Below are 17,126 nucleotides of genomic sequence, written 5' to 3'. Positions count from 1 at the left end.
CATGGAAGATAAAAGACAAATACATCAGTTCAAGTAATTACTTGGAGTACATAAGCACTCGAGCAATTCATAGGCACTGCTTGTGGAAATATATACAGAGCTCTCAATGAAGCGAACCTGTACATGTAGATATCTTTTCCCTCCTCCAGAATCTTCTTGCAGGTCAAGCAGAAGCTCAAGAAGTTGTCTGATGGATACAATGCCAGAGTCTCAGAAGTCTTACTCAGCGAACTCAGCGGATTGTTCTGACTGGTCTCATGAAGATCCACTGTCCCGTTAGATTGGCATTCCAAAATGCAGTCACCGAAAATGTGGGTTGTTTTCTTGTTAGGGCCATGTAAGGTTACACATGTATAGTCCTCCGAGAGCTCAATCTCGCTCTTCGGGAGAGAATCAATGAGTCCATTGACTCCATTTCCAGAGCCAGGTGACATCGACAGGGAACTCTGGTTAGCATGCAAGAAGTTGTTTGATTTCGGATTCAATCGGCTCAGTTCGGAAGAAGAATTCACGAAAGTGCAAGAATTCAGAGAACACGACCGGGTTTTCCCAAAGGATTCGGTATCTTGAAGGTCTACTCCTATCTCAAAAACAACATCGGAACCAGTGCCACAGAGGGGAGATCTCAAACGGGTATGAGGGAAGGCGTAATTCTTTGGCAGCGACTTGGCTGCCTCAACGGCACGATTATCTGTGTCAAAGTTCGGATTTTTAAGCCTCACCTGGGGACCGAAAAGAATGGTCTTGCTATCTGAAGACTGAAGAACTTTTCCGGGCAATGCTTTAGCATGATCATCGAGAGAATCTACAATGCTTAAGCCCACTTTGTCACAATCCCAAATCTTTTTGTGTTGAGGTGATTTAGGGGATTTGTTAGGGTTGGTCAGAGTTGAGAACGCCTTGCAATCAAGAGGAGAGGTAGGACTACTGGCTGAGTCAGAGTCTGATAGTCTCTTAGGGGTCAAACCCACAAAAAGGCCAGGGAGATTGAACAAGGTATTGCTCTTAGAATTTAAATTGAGCTCACAATCAGGATTAGCAACTACTCTTTGACCCATCTGGTGATCTTTCAGCACTGACCTGGTCCTCTTCCCTAGCATCATCCCCAAAAAACGTCTCAAAAAGTCCCACTGCTTCAAATCACCAGGAACAGATTATCTGCATCATGATGAAATGTGTCTGAATTAGTGAGTCAATGGGCATTGAGAGAGAGAGAGAGAGAGAGAGTGTGTGTGTGTGTGTGTGTGTTCCCCCCTTTTGGCCACATTAGTAATGGAAAAGGGCGAGCTCAAGAGACCTCAACAGGGGAAAAAAGTTCACCTTGAATCACCGGAAAAACCTCATCCACATGACAGTGAAGGGGTTGAAGAAGAAGACAGACATTTGGAACCATGCAATCGACAAATCAAAAAGGTCATTTTTGTCGGAAATTACATGAAAAGATGGTCAAAAGTTCCAACCCACATCAAATGGAAGAACTCTAAAATATTTTCTCGTCTTTGTTCCCAGAAATAAATAGTACATGGCATTGAAGGCAGAAAAGATAAAACCCACAGAAAGGATACACTCTAGCTTAAACTTATACTAACTCGGTCATTTTCCCCATGGCCATGAGAGAAATCTAAGAACAACACTGCGGCAAAGACGTTAACAAGGATGAAAGTGAAAGAAGAAAGGGAAAGAAGAGCTGCCAAAGAATATCCACGAACAAGAACACCAAAAACTTCACACCTCATGCACTCCACTAAAGACCTTCGATCATTCACCTCGACATTCCATGAGAATCTCTGGCATCATCTGCTAAATAAAAGGGAAATAGAGCAAGGAGACACTGAAAAAGAAGAAAAACCCACCTGGGTATTCTGCCTTTTTTTTTTCTTCCTTTTTTCCTTCCTCCAGAACTTCTCCAGGGATGATAATGGGCAGAGAGAAGAAGAAGAACACGACAATGACCAAGAAGACCCAAATGCAGCTAAAACGTGCTCTGGTCAAGCTCCTGTGTGCTTGTGAGAACACTTGTACTGCACTCCTCTCTCTCTCTCTCTCTCTCTCAAACATGCCTCATATTCAGCGAACCAGGGAGCTTGTCATATACTCCTCCTCTCTCTCTCTCTCTCTCTCATTCATTCGATCATTCATTTCGTAAGTGCGTGCAGTACACCGTAGTTTGACCACAGTAGTACGCGTGACTGTATCCTACAAGCCCACCTGTACTAGTTAAAAAAGACAGAAATCTCATCTCTCTTCCTCAACCCCCCCCTCCCCCTGATTTGCTTGACCCAGTTTCATCTAATTCCCACTCTTCTTCATCATTTCCTCTGCCAAAAAAAAACCCATTTTGCTACAGCAAAAATCTCGAGTAGGTAGCGGAAGGCTTTTACTTTTCAAAGACACAGTGCAAAGAAATTTCATTGGAAACCCCGGGTTCTCTTTCCTCCGTATGCATGGCATTTATTGAACGCAATATATCTTAATACAATCCACATAACAATGCAAAAAATAATAATAATAATAATAATAAGAAAATGGAAACGAACTATTAATTAATTATATGGATGGCGTAATGTGGCAGAACCAGAGAGAAATTAGGGGACGGTGCTGACAAATGGCATTTCTGCCTTTTTTTTTTTTTTTTTATAAAGGCAGTAAATAAAGCGGTTCAGTCTTTTTAGAGAGAGAAGAGAGAGAGAGATTTACTTATTTTATTTTTCGATTTATTTTTTTTTTGTTTTTTTTTTACACGCCCAGTCCGAAATTCCGGATTTACCCCTCACCCACCTCGCCCTTTCTCGTGCAATTCATAGCAAATTCATAACAAAAAAAAAAAAAAAAGACCAGATCAAGGGTATTTTCACTATTATATTTTTAAAATTTTTATCATTTATTTTTTATTTTTTTTTTTGCCCTTCCTTCTCTCCTGGGCCCTCGCTAGTGTCGGCCATCGCCCGAAACCGGCCATCGACGAAAAGGAAGGAAAAAAAAAACGAAATGGGAAAAAATAATAAAATAATAAATGATGAAAATGCCTTTGGTCATTCTCTTTTTTAAAACAATGAGTGAATCTCATGTATTTGCGTGAAATAAGCTCCACTTCAAACTCAAATATAAGAAAATAATAGCACTTCGGGTTCTTGTTTGGAATTTTTTCATTCTTTTGTTTTGTTATCTTGCCACGCCTACGAATTTCCGAATTTACCCCTATCCAACTCTCCTTTTCTTTCTTTTCTTTCTTTTTTCTTTTATCCATAAGAAAAGCTGAAAAGCTGAATTACACTGAATTTTATTTATTTTTTGGAAAAATCTGAAGTTTTTCCAACACGGCTCAATTGGGTGTTATTTTTCCAACACGGCTCAATTGGGTGTTACTAACACGCGGAGGCGTCGGCAAGCAAAATGTTTAAAACAAAGAAATGGACCGGCGTTCTTACTTTCAATGTGCCTATTAGACTGAGGAAAATATGGAAGGGACACTTACCAAATTATTTGCGGACTTTTAGATTCGCATTCACTCTCGGATGATCGACGAATAAAAGTGTTCAATTAGAGGACTAACTACAAACATTCGTACATACATGCATCAATATTCGATTGATTGGTCCGAGGTTATCGAAAAAAAAAGATAAAAAGATTTGTTGTCTCTAATAGAATTGGCTCACATCCACAAATATGAGAATGGACTAACTCCAGAATGTCAATAATGTAGCTTTCACTTCAATATATGAGTTGTAACATATATTGCTATAGTGATCTAAATGACCATATGCCCAAAATATATATATATAGGATGTATTGATCTAATGAAAATTAATCTCTAGCAAATTAGTTGGTACTTATGTCATGCATTATTATATGTGTAAGCACATCATTTGAAAAACGCTTGGGACTTAAATAGCATCCGATGATATAATCGTCTTGGGGGAAATATGGACTAAGTGTCCAAAAAGTCATAAACCTATTGTATGGCAATCAATTTGAACCTCAACCTTTCAAATGTGCCAATTCTAGTCCTAAACCTTCTTCTTTTTTATATCAATTTATTCATAAATCTTTTGAAGATTTGTCAATTTTTGTCCTAAATAAATTATTTGGATATTTGGCCCGAAGGACAACATTGGCAAAATATCAAAATATTTAGGTCTAAATTGAAAAATGATCCACAAGATTTAGGATTAAATTGTATAATTGAAAGGTTTGAGACTGATTCGACCTCCATACAATAGGTTGAGGATTTTTTGGACAATTTTATCGTGGAAACATATAGTTAGCATTTTCATGCGCAATTTATTCAAGAACCAATCAATTTGCAACACCAACCAACAAACATCAAATTTGTGTCATTTGCTAAATTTTGTCCCAAAATTTTGTTGCTCAATTAAGGCATGGCATTGATCTGATAGGAACAATTTATATCTACAGTGAAAAGTGGGTTGGTGGTCCTCTGCCACTTTTGAGCCCCAAATGATGCACTTCGCTTTAATTTACTCCCCTGCTAAAAGAGAGAATAATCCCTAACTTTCAACCTCGTGCCTTGAATTGCTCATCAGTTATGATCATTGCCATCATGTCTTCCCACGTTTCTTTTTCTGCCTCATAAAGGACAATATTTTTTTAAAAAAAATAAGCATTGGAATGAGCATATTTTGGTCGGGGTAAAAAGTTAATTTTTTTTCAAATTATTTTAGAATTTTGCTAATGAGTGTCCCTGGAGTATTAATTTTGCTAATTAAAAATAGATATCGTAATTTTCAAGAGAACTTAAAAATTGAACAAGAACACATTAGGAAAATTACTCATGAGAAATGGAAGACATCGGGTTTTCAAAAATATTTAACAAGACTCGACAGATACCTAAAAATGCTCTTTTAATGTTTTGCAATTTTTATTAAAGGGTTATCGTCGCATGTGTATTAATTAATCTCCCAAACTTTGATATTAGCACACTCCTTAACTTTTCTTGCCTTAACTCTATGAAACCACCTAAGTTCTAATTGGTGAACATGTATAATCATGGTCCTAAACGCTGATTATTTTTTTCATTGCTTTTTGACCTAATGCTTGTGATGAAAAATTACCCCGTGAATCACATGCTGTGTTTCTTGCTTTATTTATTTATTTGCTATTGAGTATATCTAGCTTAATCAATTGCTCTTCTTTTCACGAAGGGTGACTTTTTGCCTCCAAATTCAACACTTGCATCACGAGCATATAGTTCTAAATTATTGTTCTCTTTTCTTTTATTTTTGTAAAGTGACCACGAGAAACACTTTACTTGAGTACTTTCGAAATATGTGTTGTACTTGCGACTTGTAATGATTTATAATTATGCAAATAAAAGCTTCTTGCTATATATATTGCAAAGTAAAGTGGCAAGGGTCGGTCGCCGGTGGCGGCCCTCGACCAAAACTACGTGAGTGCTGGCGACTCCGGCTCAAATCTGGGTGAGGGCCAGCCTCGCCATCAATCTACAAGGGTCGGTGGTCCCCATCAACCATTTCCCCACCGTCGACCGTTTTCGGCGGTGGTGGGGCGACGGCAATGAGGGTAGCCTTATTGTTGGTTCAGTGAATTTTTTTAACTTATTTTTAAATTAATTTTAAAAATCATATTCGTACTAAAACGACATTGTTTTAGTCACATCATTTCCACGTAGATGAGAGAAAATAATAAAATAAGTCTTGTCAGCATTTTTCTTTAGTCAAGTTGGACGAAATTAACAGAATGACTCGATTATATCAACTTAATAAGTTTTAGGATCCCATGTGCTTTTTGTAAGTTTTAAGATTCAATTACACTTTCACTATAATTTTTAATATTTCTAATCAATATACCCACACTAGGCACTTTTTTTTTTTAAAGTTTTCTTCCTTTTAAGACTGTAGATTAATGTCGTACTTTTTTTTTTTTTTTTGGTTGAAAATGTCGTACTCGATAGGCGTGAAACGTCAAAGAGTAGCATTTGTTATAAAGAACGATATTAAACAGATACCGAATAAAACATTGTCATTTATGTTACTGATATTTATTTAGCCAAAGAAGTAACGTTTATTAGGGCACCTATGACTTTACCCCAAATAACAAAACTAACGACACGTCACACGTGTTCAATAGCGCTTTACAAAACGCCGCCGTCCTCGAGTCGCCATCCATCGTTCAACCTCTTGACCTTGACCCCCTCCGATGTGCCACGCCAGCGAGGAGTCACTATTGACCTGACCCCGGTTAACTAGAATTAACCACTAGAGTTAAGAGTTATCACTCTCTTTTTTTAATTTATTATTTTGCCGCCCTTTAAGGTACTGTCCTTTTCTGCCCCCCCAAAAAAAAGGGCACTGTCCAATTTTGTCGTTTTGCGGTGACTCATCCCCGATGGCGGGGACCACTGGCACGTGTAGGCGGACAGGCAGATCTCGGGTCGCCGATCCAACGGCTGGAACCGGGAGATTCCCCGGGAGAGGCGACCCGGGTAGGGACGGTGACCATTGACTGACTTCTCCGTGCTACGAAAGCGAAGGGAGGACTTGGCTGGGTGGGGGACTGGTCGCACGTGTTGGACGGGGGCGCGTGGGTCTCGTGTCGCGGATTGGGGCGACATGAAATGAGATTCGCATGAAATTCGTGTTCGAACGTGACCGGGACGTGATTTCGATTGTCAAAACCGCGTCGTATTAGATGCTTCCAAACGTTACTATTCAGCATTGCCCCAATCGCAATTTTAACTAGGCACGGGAAGATACTTGCACGATTTCGAAGTGTATAGAATGAATTTAAATTGGAATCAAATCGAATAGAACGGCCATGAAATTAGCGTACCGGCTAAATTTCATGAGAAGCGCAGGGTCCTGAATTGATACTCGATCGGCATAATGATCTGTGATCATACTATGAGGAAATAGTTCTTTACGAATTTGATAAACGAGCTCGGACAATGTAACAACCTTAGTTGAGCCAAATAAGTCAAAAGATTGGGAAGTAAGGAGGTAAGTTCCCTATGAATTTCTTAGTCCTTCGCGTGCGCAACGGGTTTTCGATTGAACCAAAAAAGAAGACTTGCTTTTGGTGAGGAAAAGACAACGAAGTGTTGCTTTGCTTGGTGCTGTGATGATTAATTTGTAGATGTAATTACATTACGTTTTTTTTTTTTTTGACAAATTTTGCCATTGGAGAAAATAATATTTTTCTTTCGTGATTTCACATTAACTTCTCTAGTGTATTTTCAATGTTTCAAAACTTTAGATCAGCGGAAGCAACTAAATAAGCACAACACACAACTCGGAGAATAAAATGTTCCCATCGCAACTAGTCGAGCTTTCAATACTGGAATTTACTGCAGCTTCTCCAAACCGAAAACATCTATTTGACGCGACCTAAGCTTAAAAAGAGTATAGTAGGTTGAGAATCGAGATACCTTAAGGTACATAGCTAGATTTATACTCCGAACATCGCGGTTATCTTCAATGGTCAATTAAATTAACTATCCTTATATTAACATGATCACCAAAAACAAAGGTAAGAAGACCCAAAATTGTAAATAAAAAACAAATACATACAGTATGGCCATACATACATAATACATGCACACACACATATATATATGTTTATATATATGTATGTATGTATGTACCCCCATACATATAATGCTATACTAATGGAGGACAGAGGCATTTAGTCCATCCCTTTGTCTATATATGACGATTCACTGAATGAAGAATGGAGAAATAATGATGGGGCCACTCTTTTATTAAAAAAAGGGCTTTTTTTTAATAAAATAAAATAAAATAATTCAGCAGCCTGGCGCTTCCACTCATCTACCTGACAACACTAATAAATCATTAACTTCATTTTTTAAAAAATTAATTTAATTAATTATCGGATTAATTAATAAAAAAATCCTTCAACTGGTTTTCTTTATAAAATCCCCCACAAGTACCCAAAAATTCCAACCGTGCGGGGCATTAAATTGCAAGAAAAAATCAGCAATCACACTATTTTAAATGTGTTAGGCCCCGGCACATTAGCCTAGTCTAAGATATGGTCTAATATGATAATGTATATATGACGTACGCATTTAGTAATCATCACATGAAAATGAATAGTTAATTAGCTTAGTCTTTTTCTTTAATTTGATTCGAAAATTTCTTCGTATGGTAAGCACATGATGGCTGGTGGGTGTTTTTTGCAAATATCATTTGAGTGAAAAGGGGGTTTACCTACTTTTATTTCGAAAGGAGAGTGCGAAAGTTCGCAGAGGCGAAGGGCTAGTTTCGCTTATACAACGAGGAAGGAACGTGGTTGACACAGTGCCAGTCTCTCCATTTGTAATATCATGGTCCTTGGTGAAATTCAGAATTGTCCGAATTTTCACTTTATTAAAATCGATACTTCTGAAATATTCTGTCTAAATAGCTGATGAATGATCCATTTTTCTTTTCTTTTACTGGCCCATGCCGTTACTGAGTTTACAGATGATGCATCCGAGTCGTTAAACCATCTATATGTCATGGGAAATGCGCACGGGATCAAAACGAGCAACCTTTCGAAATCTTTCTATTATCAATGCCTTACTTAAGTTAAGGTCCGAGACAAATTAAGGATTCTTGGGATCTAAACATCTTTTTCCCACTCCCAATCTCATCGCAAAATCTCAAAGTTCAGAATTTCAGCGACGTTTCCAACGCCATTATACCTTCCTTTCGTCCTCTACGCTCCTCCCCACCACTATGCACTTACCATGGAGAGCTCGTCTTCTTCGAACCTGTGGAACGTCTCAGAGTTGGCATGTGAATCATTTGAACCGCTGAACCAGAAATTATTGCAGCCTTTGCTTTCATGGGGGGGGGCAAAGCTCTCATTCGATCTCTGCTGAAGAAATCTTAAAAGCTCGAGCCTTCAAATGCTCAACGGGACGAGGATCTGCGTCGAAGTTGGGATTTTTAAGCCTCATGTGGGGGGACCGAGAAGAGTGGTCTTTTGCCATCCTCCGATGACAGAAGAACTTTTCCAGGCAATGCTGTAGCATGATCATCAAGAGAATCTACAGTGCTTAAGCCCACTTTGTCGCAAACCCCATCAAGAGAATCTACGGCTTGCTGGGGCTGGTCAGAGTTGAGAATGCCTTGACAAAGAGGTAGGATTATTGGCCGAGTCAGAGTAGCATGATCGTTCATTTCGTATGTGCGTGCAATGTACCTTAGTTTGGCAACAGGAAGTCTGTATCCGACAAGCCATCTGTAATAATAAAAAGAAAGGCCTAAGTATTGTCCAATTTATAGCAAAAGAAAAGAACCCATTTTTAAATAGGCAAATTTCGAGTAAGTAATAAAAAACTTTTAGTTTTCAAAGACACAATGAAACGACATCAACACAATAAAACTTTCAATGAAAAGCTCGCATCTTTTTCTCGGAAAAGTGTCGGAAAAGTCATAAATATATGGCATTGATGTCACTTTAATCATAAATCTTTTGACTTAAAGTCAATTTAATTATTTCGTCTAATTTTGATCGGGTATTGCTCACATGGACGTCAAGCGTGCCACGTAGGGTGGCCGGTATCCACGTGGATATTTTAAATAACATGCAAATAATGTTCAAATTTTTCATTTCTTTTTTTTCTCCTCTTTCCGGGTGGCCGGCGAGAGCTAGCATCATTGCCACAAGTGACAGCTAGCCACGCCGGGATGAGGGCAAACGCCGGCGATGGTTGGCCTCGTCGGGCCTTGCCCTGGCTTTAGCATTGCCTAGGGAGGCCAACCCTCACCTGGGGGAGGGAGGCCTCGCCCGACGTCGCTTGGACCGGGGAGAGGCCTGGTGAGGTTGCCCTCACCCGGGCGACACCTAGCCTTGCTTAGGTGAAGCCAGCCTCACTAGCCATCGAGAAAAAGGAGACAAAAAAAGACAAAAACAAAAAGAAAGGAAAAAAAAAGAAATAAAAAATTATTTTAAAAAATATTTACGTTAGTGCCTACCGTGTCACGTAGGTTGGCCGAGATTTACATGAGCAAAATCCAGCTAAAATTAGCCGGAATGACTAAATTGACTTTAGATCAAAAGGCTTAGGATTAAATTAGCACAATTAGAAATTTTAGGACTAAATTGTTGGAAATATAATAAATTTATGACTTTTTTGATAATTTTTTTGTCTTTTTTACCTCCCACAGGCAATGGCATGGCATTTATGGAACATATATATCTTTTTAATTATATATATAATGAAGAATATATGAAATTGCAAAAAAAAAAAAAAAACTATAACATGCATGCATCTGTGGCCGAACCGGAGTGAAATTCGGGACGGTGTGGTCAAATGGCATTTCTGCCCTTTTCTTTTATAAAGGCAGTAAATAAAGCATTTGAGTCTTTTGAGATATATATATTCTTTTTTTTTCTATTTGAAAAAATAAACGAAAAGCTCTTGAAGGTGAGTCATCACAAAACGACAAGGCGTACGTGGTAATACGGTGGTAACCCTCTAGATCATGCAACTGACAAACGGTCACGGCCGTCTCCCTCTCGTTTTTGTTATTTTCCGCGCCTCATCTACCTCTCCCTTTCTTTTTCTCTTTTCTATTTCCTTTTTTAGAAAAAAAAAGCTGAATCGCAAAGAATTTTTATTCATTATGGATAAATACTTTTATTTTTTTTCCAACATGGGTCATGGGTGCTACCAACACGCGCGGGCATCTGCAAATGGTATTTTTGTCATTTTACATTTTTTTAAAAAGGAGTTTGTCGTGCTCCGAGATAGGGTTTGATTTAATGCGACCGGTGTTAACGTGTATACGATTGTGAATAAATTGGGGAGTATAAAATTTAAAAGACAAAAATCGTCTAAGGACGTCCTAAAACAAATTTTTGGGAGGCCTAGGGCTAGATCATATATTCTTTAAATGATATTCCGACTCTCAATGCTTTCTTTTAAAAAAAAAAAATTAAATAAGGGCCTAAAACGTCATCATTTTCTCGAGCAAGGAGTTGAAGTGGATTTTATATTAAATAAGAATGTAAAGTGCCATCATTATTGTAAATAAGAATCTAACCAAAGATATTCTGTCATTTGCTATTTTTCTATTTTCTTTCCTTTTCTTTTCTTTTTATTTTTTCCCTCTTCCATCGCCAGGCCATTAGCAAGGGCCGCCCTCGCTTGGGCTAGGGAGGGCAAGTTTCGAGGGAGGGTTGCCCTCGTCGGATCCCGCGATGATCACCCTCTCCCGATGGTTGAGGCTCGCGATGGCTGGAGGGTGGAGAGGAAAAAGAAAAAGAAAAAAATGAAAAAAGAAAAGAAAAGGAAAAATAGAAAAAGAACTTTTTAAAAAAAAAAAGTAAAGGACAAAAACGCCCTTCAGCTAGGCCTTTCTTTAAAATAATGAGGGAACTTCAAGCTCTTATTTGAAAGAAAATTCATTTCTAGTCTTTATTAGAAAAAAAAAATGAGGGCACTTCATGCCATTATTTGGATTTTTTTTTAAATTGAGAAAAATGTGGAAGACACATTTACTAAGTTAATTATGGTTTTTATTAAATCCATTAATGGTGCACAAAATAGTTACCCATTCACTATTTGATGGTTGATTCGAAAGAATTTGATTAAAAGCCTACCTACAAGCATACATATCACTCCAATGGTGAATATCTAGGGATTTTTCTATACCGACAGTAAGTCGAATCTATTACCTATCTTCCTCTTATTAATTTGTCCGAAAATAATTTGGGACTATGGATAACATGCGATTTTGAATGTGACAATGTTGTAATCATTTTTTTTTTGGGGGGCGGGGACGTAATCAATTTGGGGATATATTTAGTTAGCATTTTCATGTACGGGTTATTCAAGAACTAATCGGAGGCCACTACAAACAAACCAGTAAAACCCCAAATTTGTGTTATTTTGCAAAAATTTGGTCCAAGAATATTTTGCAAAAAAATGATTTTATATCTCCGTTAGATATTTATAAAATTTGACTGATACCTGAGATACTTTTTTTTTTTTTTACATTTTTCTATTTTATAGTAGGAGTTGATGTTACATAAGCATTAATTAAGCTTAAAAGTTTTAATGTTACAGTACCCAATTAACTTTTCTTGCCTTGGCTATGAAATCACCTCAGTTCTAAGGGCTGAACATGTTTAATTATGGTCCTAAGCTATGATTACTGTTTTCTTCATTGCTTTTTGACCCAATGCTTGTGATGAAGGACTGCCACATGAATCACATGCTGTGCTTCTTGCTTTATTTTATTTGTTTATTTGTAAAGTGACCATGATAACACTTCAATTGAGTACTTTCGAAATGCGTGTTGTACTTGCAACTTGTAACACATTATTATGCCAAGTAAAAGCTTCTCGCTAGACATTTATTTATTTATTTTTATGATTTTTTTTCCTTTTAAGATTGTTGACTAATGTCACACTTGATAGGGGCCAAATGTCAAAAGATAAGTCTTTATAATTAGGAAAAAAGCCACCAAAAACCCTAAACTATGTCCACTGTGACACATTTACCCCAAACTTTTCTTTGTGACACAAAAAATCCTAAACTTATATGCATGTGACACATTTACCCCAAACTTGTGCTCGTGTGACACATTTACCCCAAACTTTTTGTTGTGACACTAAAAACTCCAAACTTATATTCGTGTGACACATTTACCTCAAAGTTTTGAGGTAAATGTGTCACACGAATATAAGTTTAGGATTTTTGATGTCACAAAAAAATATTTTAGGATAAATATGTCACACGGGTATAAGTTTAGGGTTTTCAATGTCACAAAAAAAAGTTTGGGGTAAATGTGTCACATGAGTAAAAGTTTGGGATTTTTGGTCTCACAAAAAAAAGTTTAGTATAAATGTGTCACAGTTGGCATAGTTCGGGGTTTTTGGTGGTTTTTTCCCTTGTAATTAACATATTAGGAAGATACCACATATTTATTCTCATTTGAGATACAATGAGATTTGAATCATTTAGTGTCTCAAATGATAGAGATGAGCACGCAACAAAAAAAATCAAAACAAACACTGGCATTTTTCATAAGATTGAAAAAAAAGAGAGAGGAAAAAGTACTTTTAGGATTTCGAAGGGCATAGAATGAATTAATGGAAATTAAATCGCATGCAATGGCTATGGATTGAAGTCCTGGCCAAATTGAGAAACATGAGGTCTTGAGTTCGATACTCATTGGGCGAAACAATATGTGATCGTACCGTAAAGAAGTAGCTCTATATGAATCCGATAAAAGAGCTTGGATGATGTACCTTGATTGAGCCAAAGAGGTATAGTTAGTCATCGCACCCGAATTTACTTACCGTTGGCCCAAAACAACTAGAATCTTGTACCTTAGAAGATATGATTGGACACGATGCGGTCGGTCAAGGTCAAGTCGTCGGGAAGTAAGGAAGTAAGTTCCTTTGTGAATTTCTTAGTCCTTGCGAGGGCAACTTATTTATGATTGGACCAAAAAGCAGACTTAATTTAGTGAGTAAAAAGCTAACTAAATGTGCCTTGGTTTTTTATTCGAAGAGGTAGATCAAACGATAAACGACTTGGGATTTTGTGTTTAAGGAAGCATAATTTATTGCGTTTGCTGAATTGACGTAAACCACTTGAAATATGGGCCGTAAATTATTCATTCTTTACTCTGCGGCCTAGTAATTTTTTTTCTTCCCTACTATAGGTTTAGTGCTTTTGGTGCTGTGGTATATGTAATTACACTCGGTTTTTTTCCTTTTGACAAATTTTGACATTGAAGGAAAGCATTATTTTTTCTCGAGTAATCTCTATTTTTGGAAACTTCATATCAGCGGAAGTAACTAAATTAAGAGTATAATAGAATATCACCACTCAAAAATAAAAATATTCCCTATTGCAGCTAGCCGGGTTTACGATGCTAAAATTTGCTCCAGCCTCGAAAGCAAAAGCATTTGATTGATGCACCATCTAACGAGGCCTAAGTTTTGAAAAAAGGCGTAGTCATCCAAAAGTTGAGATCCATTCCGATACATGGTTAGATTCATATTCCGAATATCACAATATATCAAGTAATGAATTGAGTTAATTATCCTAAAATCAACATGATCTCGAAACGGTAAGGAAGCCGAACTCGTAAGTGAAAGAAAGAGCGCTAGATTCCTAATAGATGGAGAGAAGGATAAGAAAGAAAGAAATCAAGCAATTAAAGCCCGGATGCATGAAAAGTCAAAGTCAGAATGACCATACATAGATGTATATTTGTATGTAGATATGAAGGAGAAAGGGAATTTACTCCATCTCTCTGTCTATATATGAGGATTCACTGAATGAAGAATGAGAAATGTAATGGGACCATTTGAAAAAAGATGGGGTTGTGAAAGGGGGAACAGCAACTGGTCCTTGCACTCACATTTGGACTTTATACATAGAATAATTCAGCAGTCTGGGGCTGCCACTCATCTACCTGACAGAAAGTAAATGACATCACACTAATTAATCATTAACTCTGACAAAAAAAACATTAACTCAATTTTTAACTAATTTAATTATCGAATTAAAAAAATCCTTCAACTGGGTTTCTTTATGAAAAAGCTTCCTAACCCCCACAAGTACCGAAAAATTCCAACCGTGCGGGGAATCAAATGCAAAAAATAATCACCAAGTCACTATTTTAACGTGTTAGGCCCCGGCACATTAGCCTAGTCTAAGATATGGTCTACTTGCTAATGTAGATGTGACTTGAGCATCTAGTAATCATCACATGACAAGAATAATTAATTAGATTGCGATCTAATTGCTGGATCAGAGGTAACAGAGGATTGAGTAAAGGGGAGAGAATGATCTGTTTGTGCTTGGAGAAGGCATGAACTTGTATCTTAGGCTTTAGGGTAGGAGAATCTGTCCGCCGATCGGTCTCTCTCTTTTTTTTTTTTTTGGGTGAAAATGATTGAAGATTTCTTAATATGGTAAAGCACATGCTGTTTGGTGTTTCTACAAGGTTTTTTAATCGGATTGTGTGTTTTCACCAAATCATTGAGTGAAAATGGAGTTTTGCCCATTCTAGCCACTATGGAATAAACATATCTAGTTTGCTTCGAACTCACTGTAAAAACATATCAAGGACAAAGAATGTGAGGACGCAACAATTTAGATATTGTTTGAGAAATAGAGTTGTTTAAGTAGAAAATATTTGGCATTTATTATGAAATGAGAGCGTGAAAGTTCACATAAGCATAGGGTTAATTTCACTTACAGAATTAGGGAGGAACGATGTTTGCTCATTTGTCATATCATGTCTTCAGTGAAATTTTGAATTGTCTGAAATTTTTTCCCGATTAAAATTGATAATTTGCATTATTCTGCCCAAATAGTTGAGGAATGATTTTTTTTTTTTTTTTTACTAGCAAGAGCCATTATTGAGTGTGCTAGCTGCATGTACATATGATGCATCCACGATAATCTAGATTTCGCACGAAATGTGCACACACCAAAACGAAAGACCTTTAAGAGCCTTTTCATGTTCAATACCTTCTTTAGGTTGCGCTTCGAGACAAATTAAAGTTTCTTGGGATTTATGCATCTTGCCAAAACACTCACAATCTTTCCACTCCCAATCTCATCACAAATTCACATGTTCCGTTACTTTCCCACCACCATTATATGTTCCATTTAGGTGACTTGACAACAGTCACTTGGGCTAAAATGCTCCTAGCCTGTTTCAAAAACAAAGGCTTCAGTTCATGTCCTTTGCCATTGTAAGTTTTCAGGAACGCATAATCTTTAATCAAATTTGGCAGTAAAGGGTGCATCTCAGTTCTTCAAAAATGGCAAGTGATATGCCTCCCTTCGTCCTCTACAACCCCACAATTATGTTCTTGCAATGGAGAGTCCATTCTCTTTGCTGAAATCAAAGGGCTTCTGAGACCAATGCCTTCTTGTTAAGCCTCTGTTGTCTTCTCACTTCTCACATCTTCCTTTAGCTTCTCCGAAAAATACAGGTCAATCACAAGCAATGCATGTAGAGGACTCCGCCTGCGAGCTCCATCGCCAATGAGTCTTGTTCCTTACTATCTTTTCGCTTGTAATGTGAAACAAACAACAAAGAAATAAAGTGTATGACAAACAACGATGGTAAATCAGGATCTCTACCGCATTCCTCTAGCTTCGTGTCCTATACCCTACAGAACATATTATCGTAATTCTTATGCCAATACCGGGAAAGACACCAAAAACTTCATCCAAACTAACAGAAATAGACATGAAGCTGAAACACTTCTGCCTCCATGGGAACTCAGTTTAGTCCATTGATTCCGAGTATATCTTGGATGATTATCCAGTCCACGACAATAATTATACAACTCATTTTGCAGCACAATGCAAGTGAGGAGCTAAAAACAAGCTTGTTTCTTCAAATAAAGCAGTGGCATTCTTATTATATCTCATGCACGTTCTTTCAAGAAAAACAAGTTGAGCGACTGAACCATCACACACTGCAGTGACACAAACAGGTTCCGGAGACCAACTTGTTTGAAAGGCAATCTCTACAAGATCATATTTTCATACCACTAACATCATATCTTTTTCAAAAAAGCCGAACATGTAGCCAAACACCGTCACTATATTTGGCACTGGTATGATTTCAATACAAAAGGAAGCTACTGTACATTCATATAATATTTGATCATCAAGTCGCACGAGCCATGCAGCTTTTGCTGAGCCCAAAAGTAGCAAGCTCCCCATAATGTCTTTCCGCCTAATGACATTTTCCGGCAAAAATCGACTGCGCTCGGACTTTCCCAATGCCGAAGCATAAGTAAAGCTCCATAAATCCCATGTACAGATGCTTTGTCCATGGCAGGCCTCCCGATAAAATGCTTGTCCATCACATATTTTCTTTACCTGAAAAGACTCAGGCAGTTCCTCAAATCATCGTATCAACTTGAAACAAAAGCAATAGCATGCTTTCAAATGAATACCAGTACTCTGATGAGCATAATGGCCCTAATACTCCGAAATGCTCTTTAAAGAGTTGCAAACCCATCAGATGAGCAAGCGTTAGCCAAAAGCAACTGCACTGAACCTCATCTGCATGAGCTAGAAGTTACACATATTGGGCTAACCATTGCCTGCACATATCAAGCACGGGGAGAGCATTTGCACATAATGC

The 17,126-nt window shown here is 37.7% G+C and overlaps 3 protein-coding genes across 6 annotated transcripts in view; 1 reads left to right on the top strand and 2 right to left on the bottom strand.

Annotated features, from left to right (window-relative positions):
* LOC115754022 (FCS-Like Zinc finger 11-like) overlaps positions 1 to 5,179 on the bottom strand; it is a 5,734-nt gene extending 555 nt beyond the window's left edge. Inside the window, exons 1-4 of one of the 2 annotated variants that reach the window (XM_048277060.1) lie at positions 5,169 to 5,179; positions 2,096 to 2,102; positions 1,854 to 1,862; positions 118 to 1,158 (exon numbers count right to left, since the gene is read on the bottom strand). In XM_048277060.1, coding sequence (XP_048133017.1) covers positions 118 to 1,103 — 986 coding nt within the window. In that variant the 5' untranslated portion in view covers positions 1,104 to 1,158; positions 1,854 to 1,862; positions 2,096 to 2,102; positions 5,169 to 5,179. Of the gene's footprint in view, positions 1 to 117; positions 1,159 to 1,853; positions 2,150 to 5,168 lie in introns of those variants that run through there. The other variant, XM_030692919.2, reaches the window with a different exon arrangement.
* Positions 1 to 16,370, top strand: part of LOC115754023 (probable E3 ubiquitin-protein ligase RZFP34) — a 27,986-nt gene extending 11,616 nt beyond the window's left edge. Inside the window, exons 12-13 of the transcript XR_007198012.1 lie at positions 5,546 to 5,552; positions 16,359 to 16,370. The gene's annotated coding sequence lies outside the window, so the exon portion shown is untranslated. The remainder of the gene's footprint in view (positions 1 to 5,545; positions 5,553 to 16,358) is intronic.
* Positions 16,363 to 17,126, bottom strand: part of LOC115753985 — a 36,504-nt gene continuing 35,740 nt past the window's right edge. For all 3 annotated transcript variants that reach the window (XM_030692862.2, XM_030692863.2, XM_030692865.2), the window contains one exon: positions 16,363 to 17,126. In XM_030692862.2, the coding sequence (XP_030548722.1) occupies positions 17,061 to 17,126 (66 nt within the window). In that variant the 3' untranslated portion in view covers positions 16,363 to 17,060.

Source organism: Rhodamnia argentea, chromosome 4 (assembly GCF_020921035.1).
Source record: "Rhodamnia argentea isolate NSW1041297 chromosome 4, ASM2092103v1, whole genome shotgun sequence".
Classification (NCBI taxonomy): Eukaryota; Viridiplantae; Streptophyta; class Magnoliopsida; order Myrtales; family Myrtaceae; genus Rhodamnia; species Rhodamnia argentea.
The sequence above is the reverse complement of the archived record's forward strand: the minus strand, read 5'-3'. Positions and strand labels throughout refer to the sequence as shown.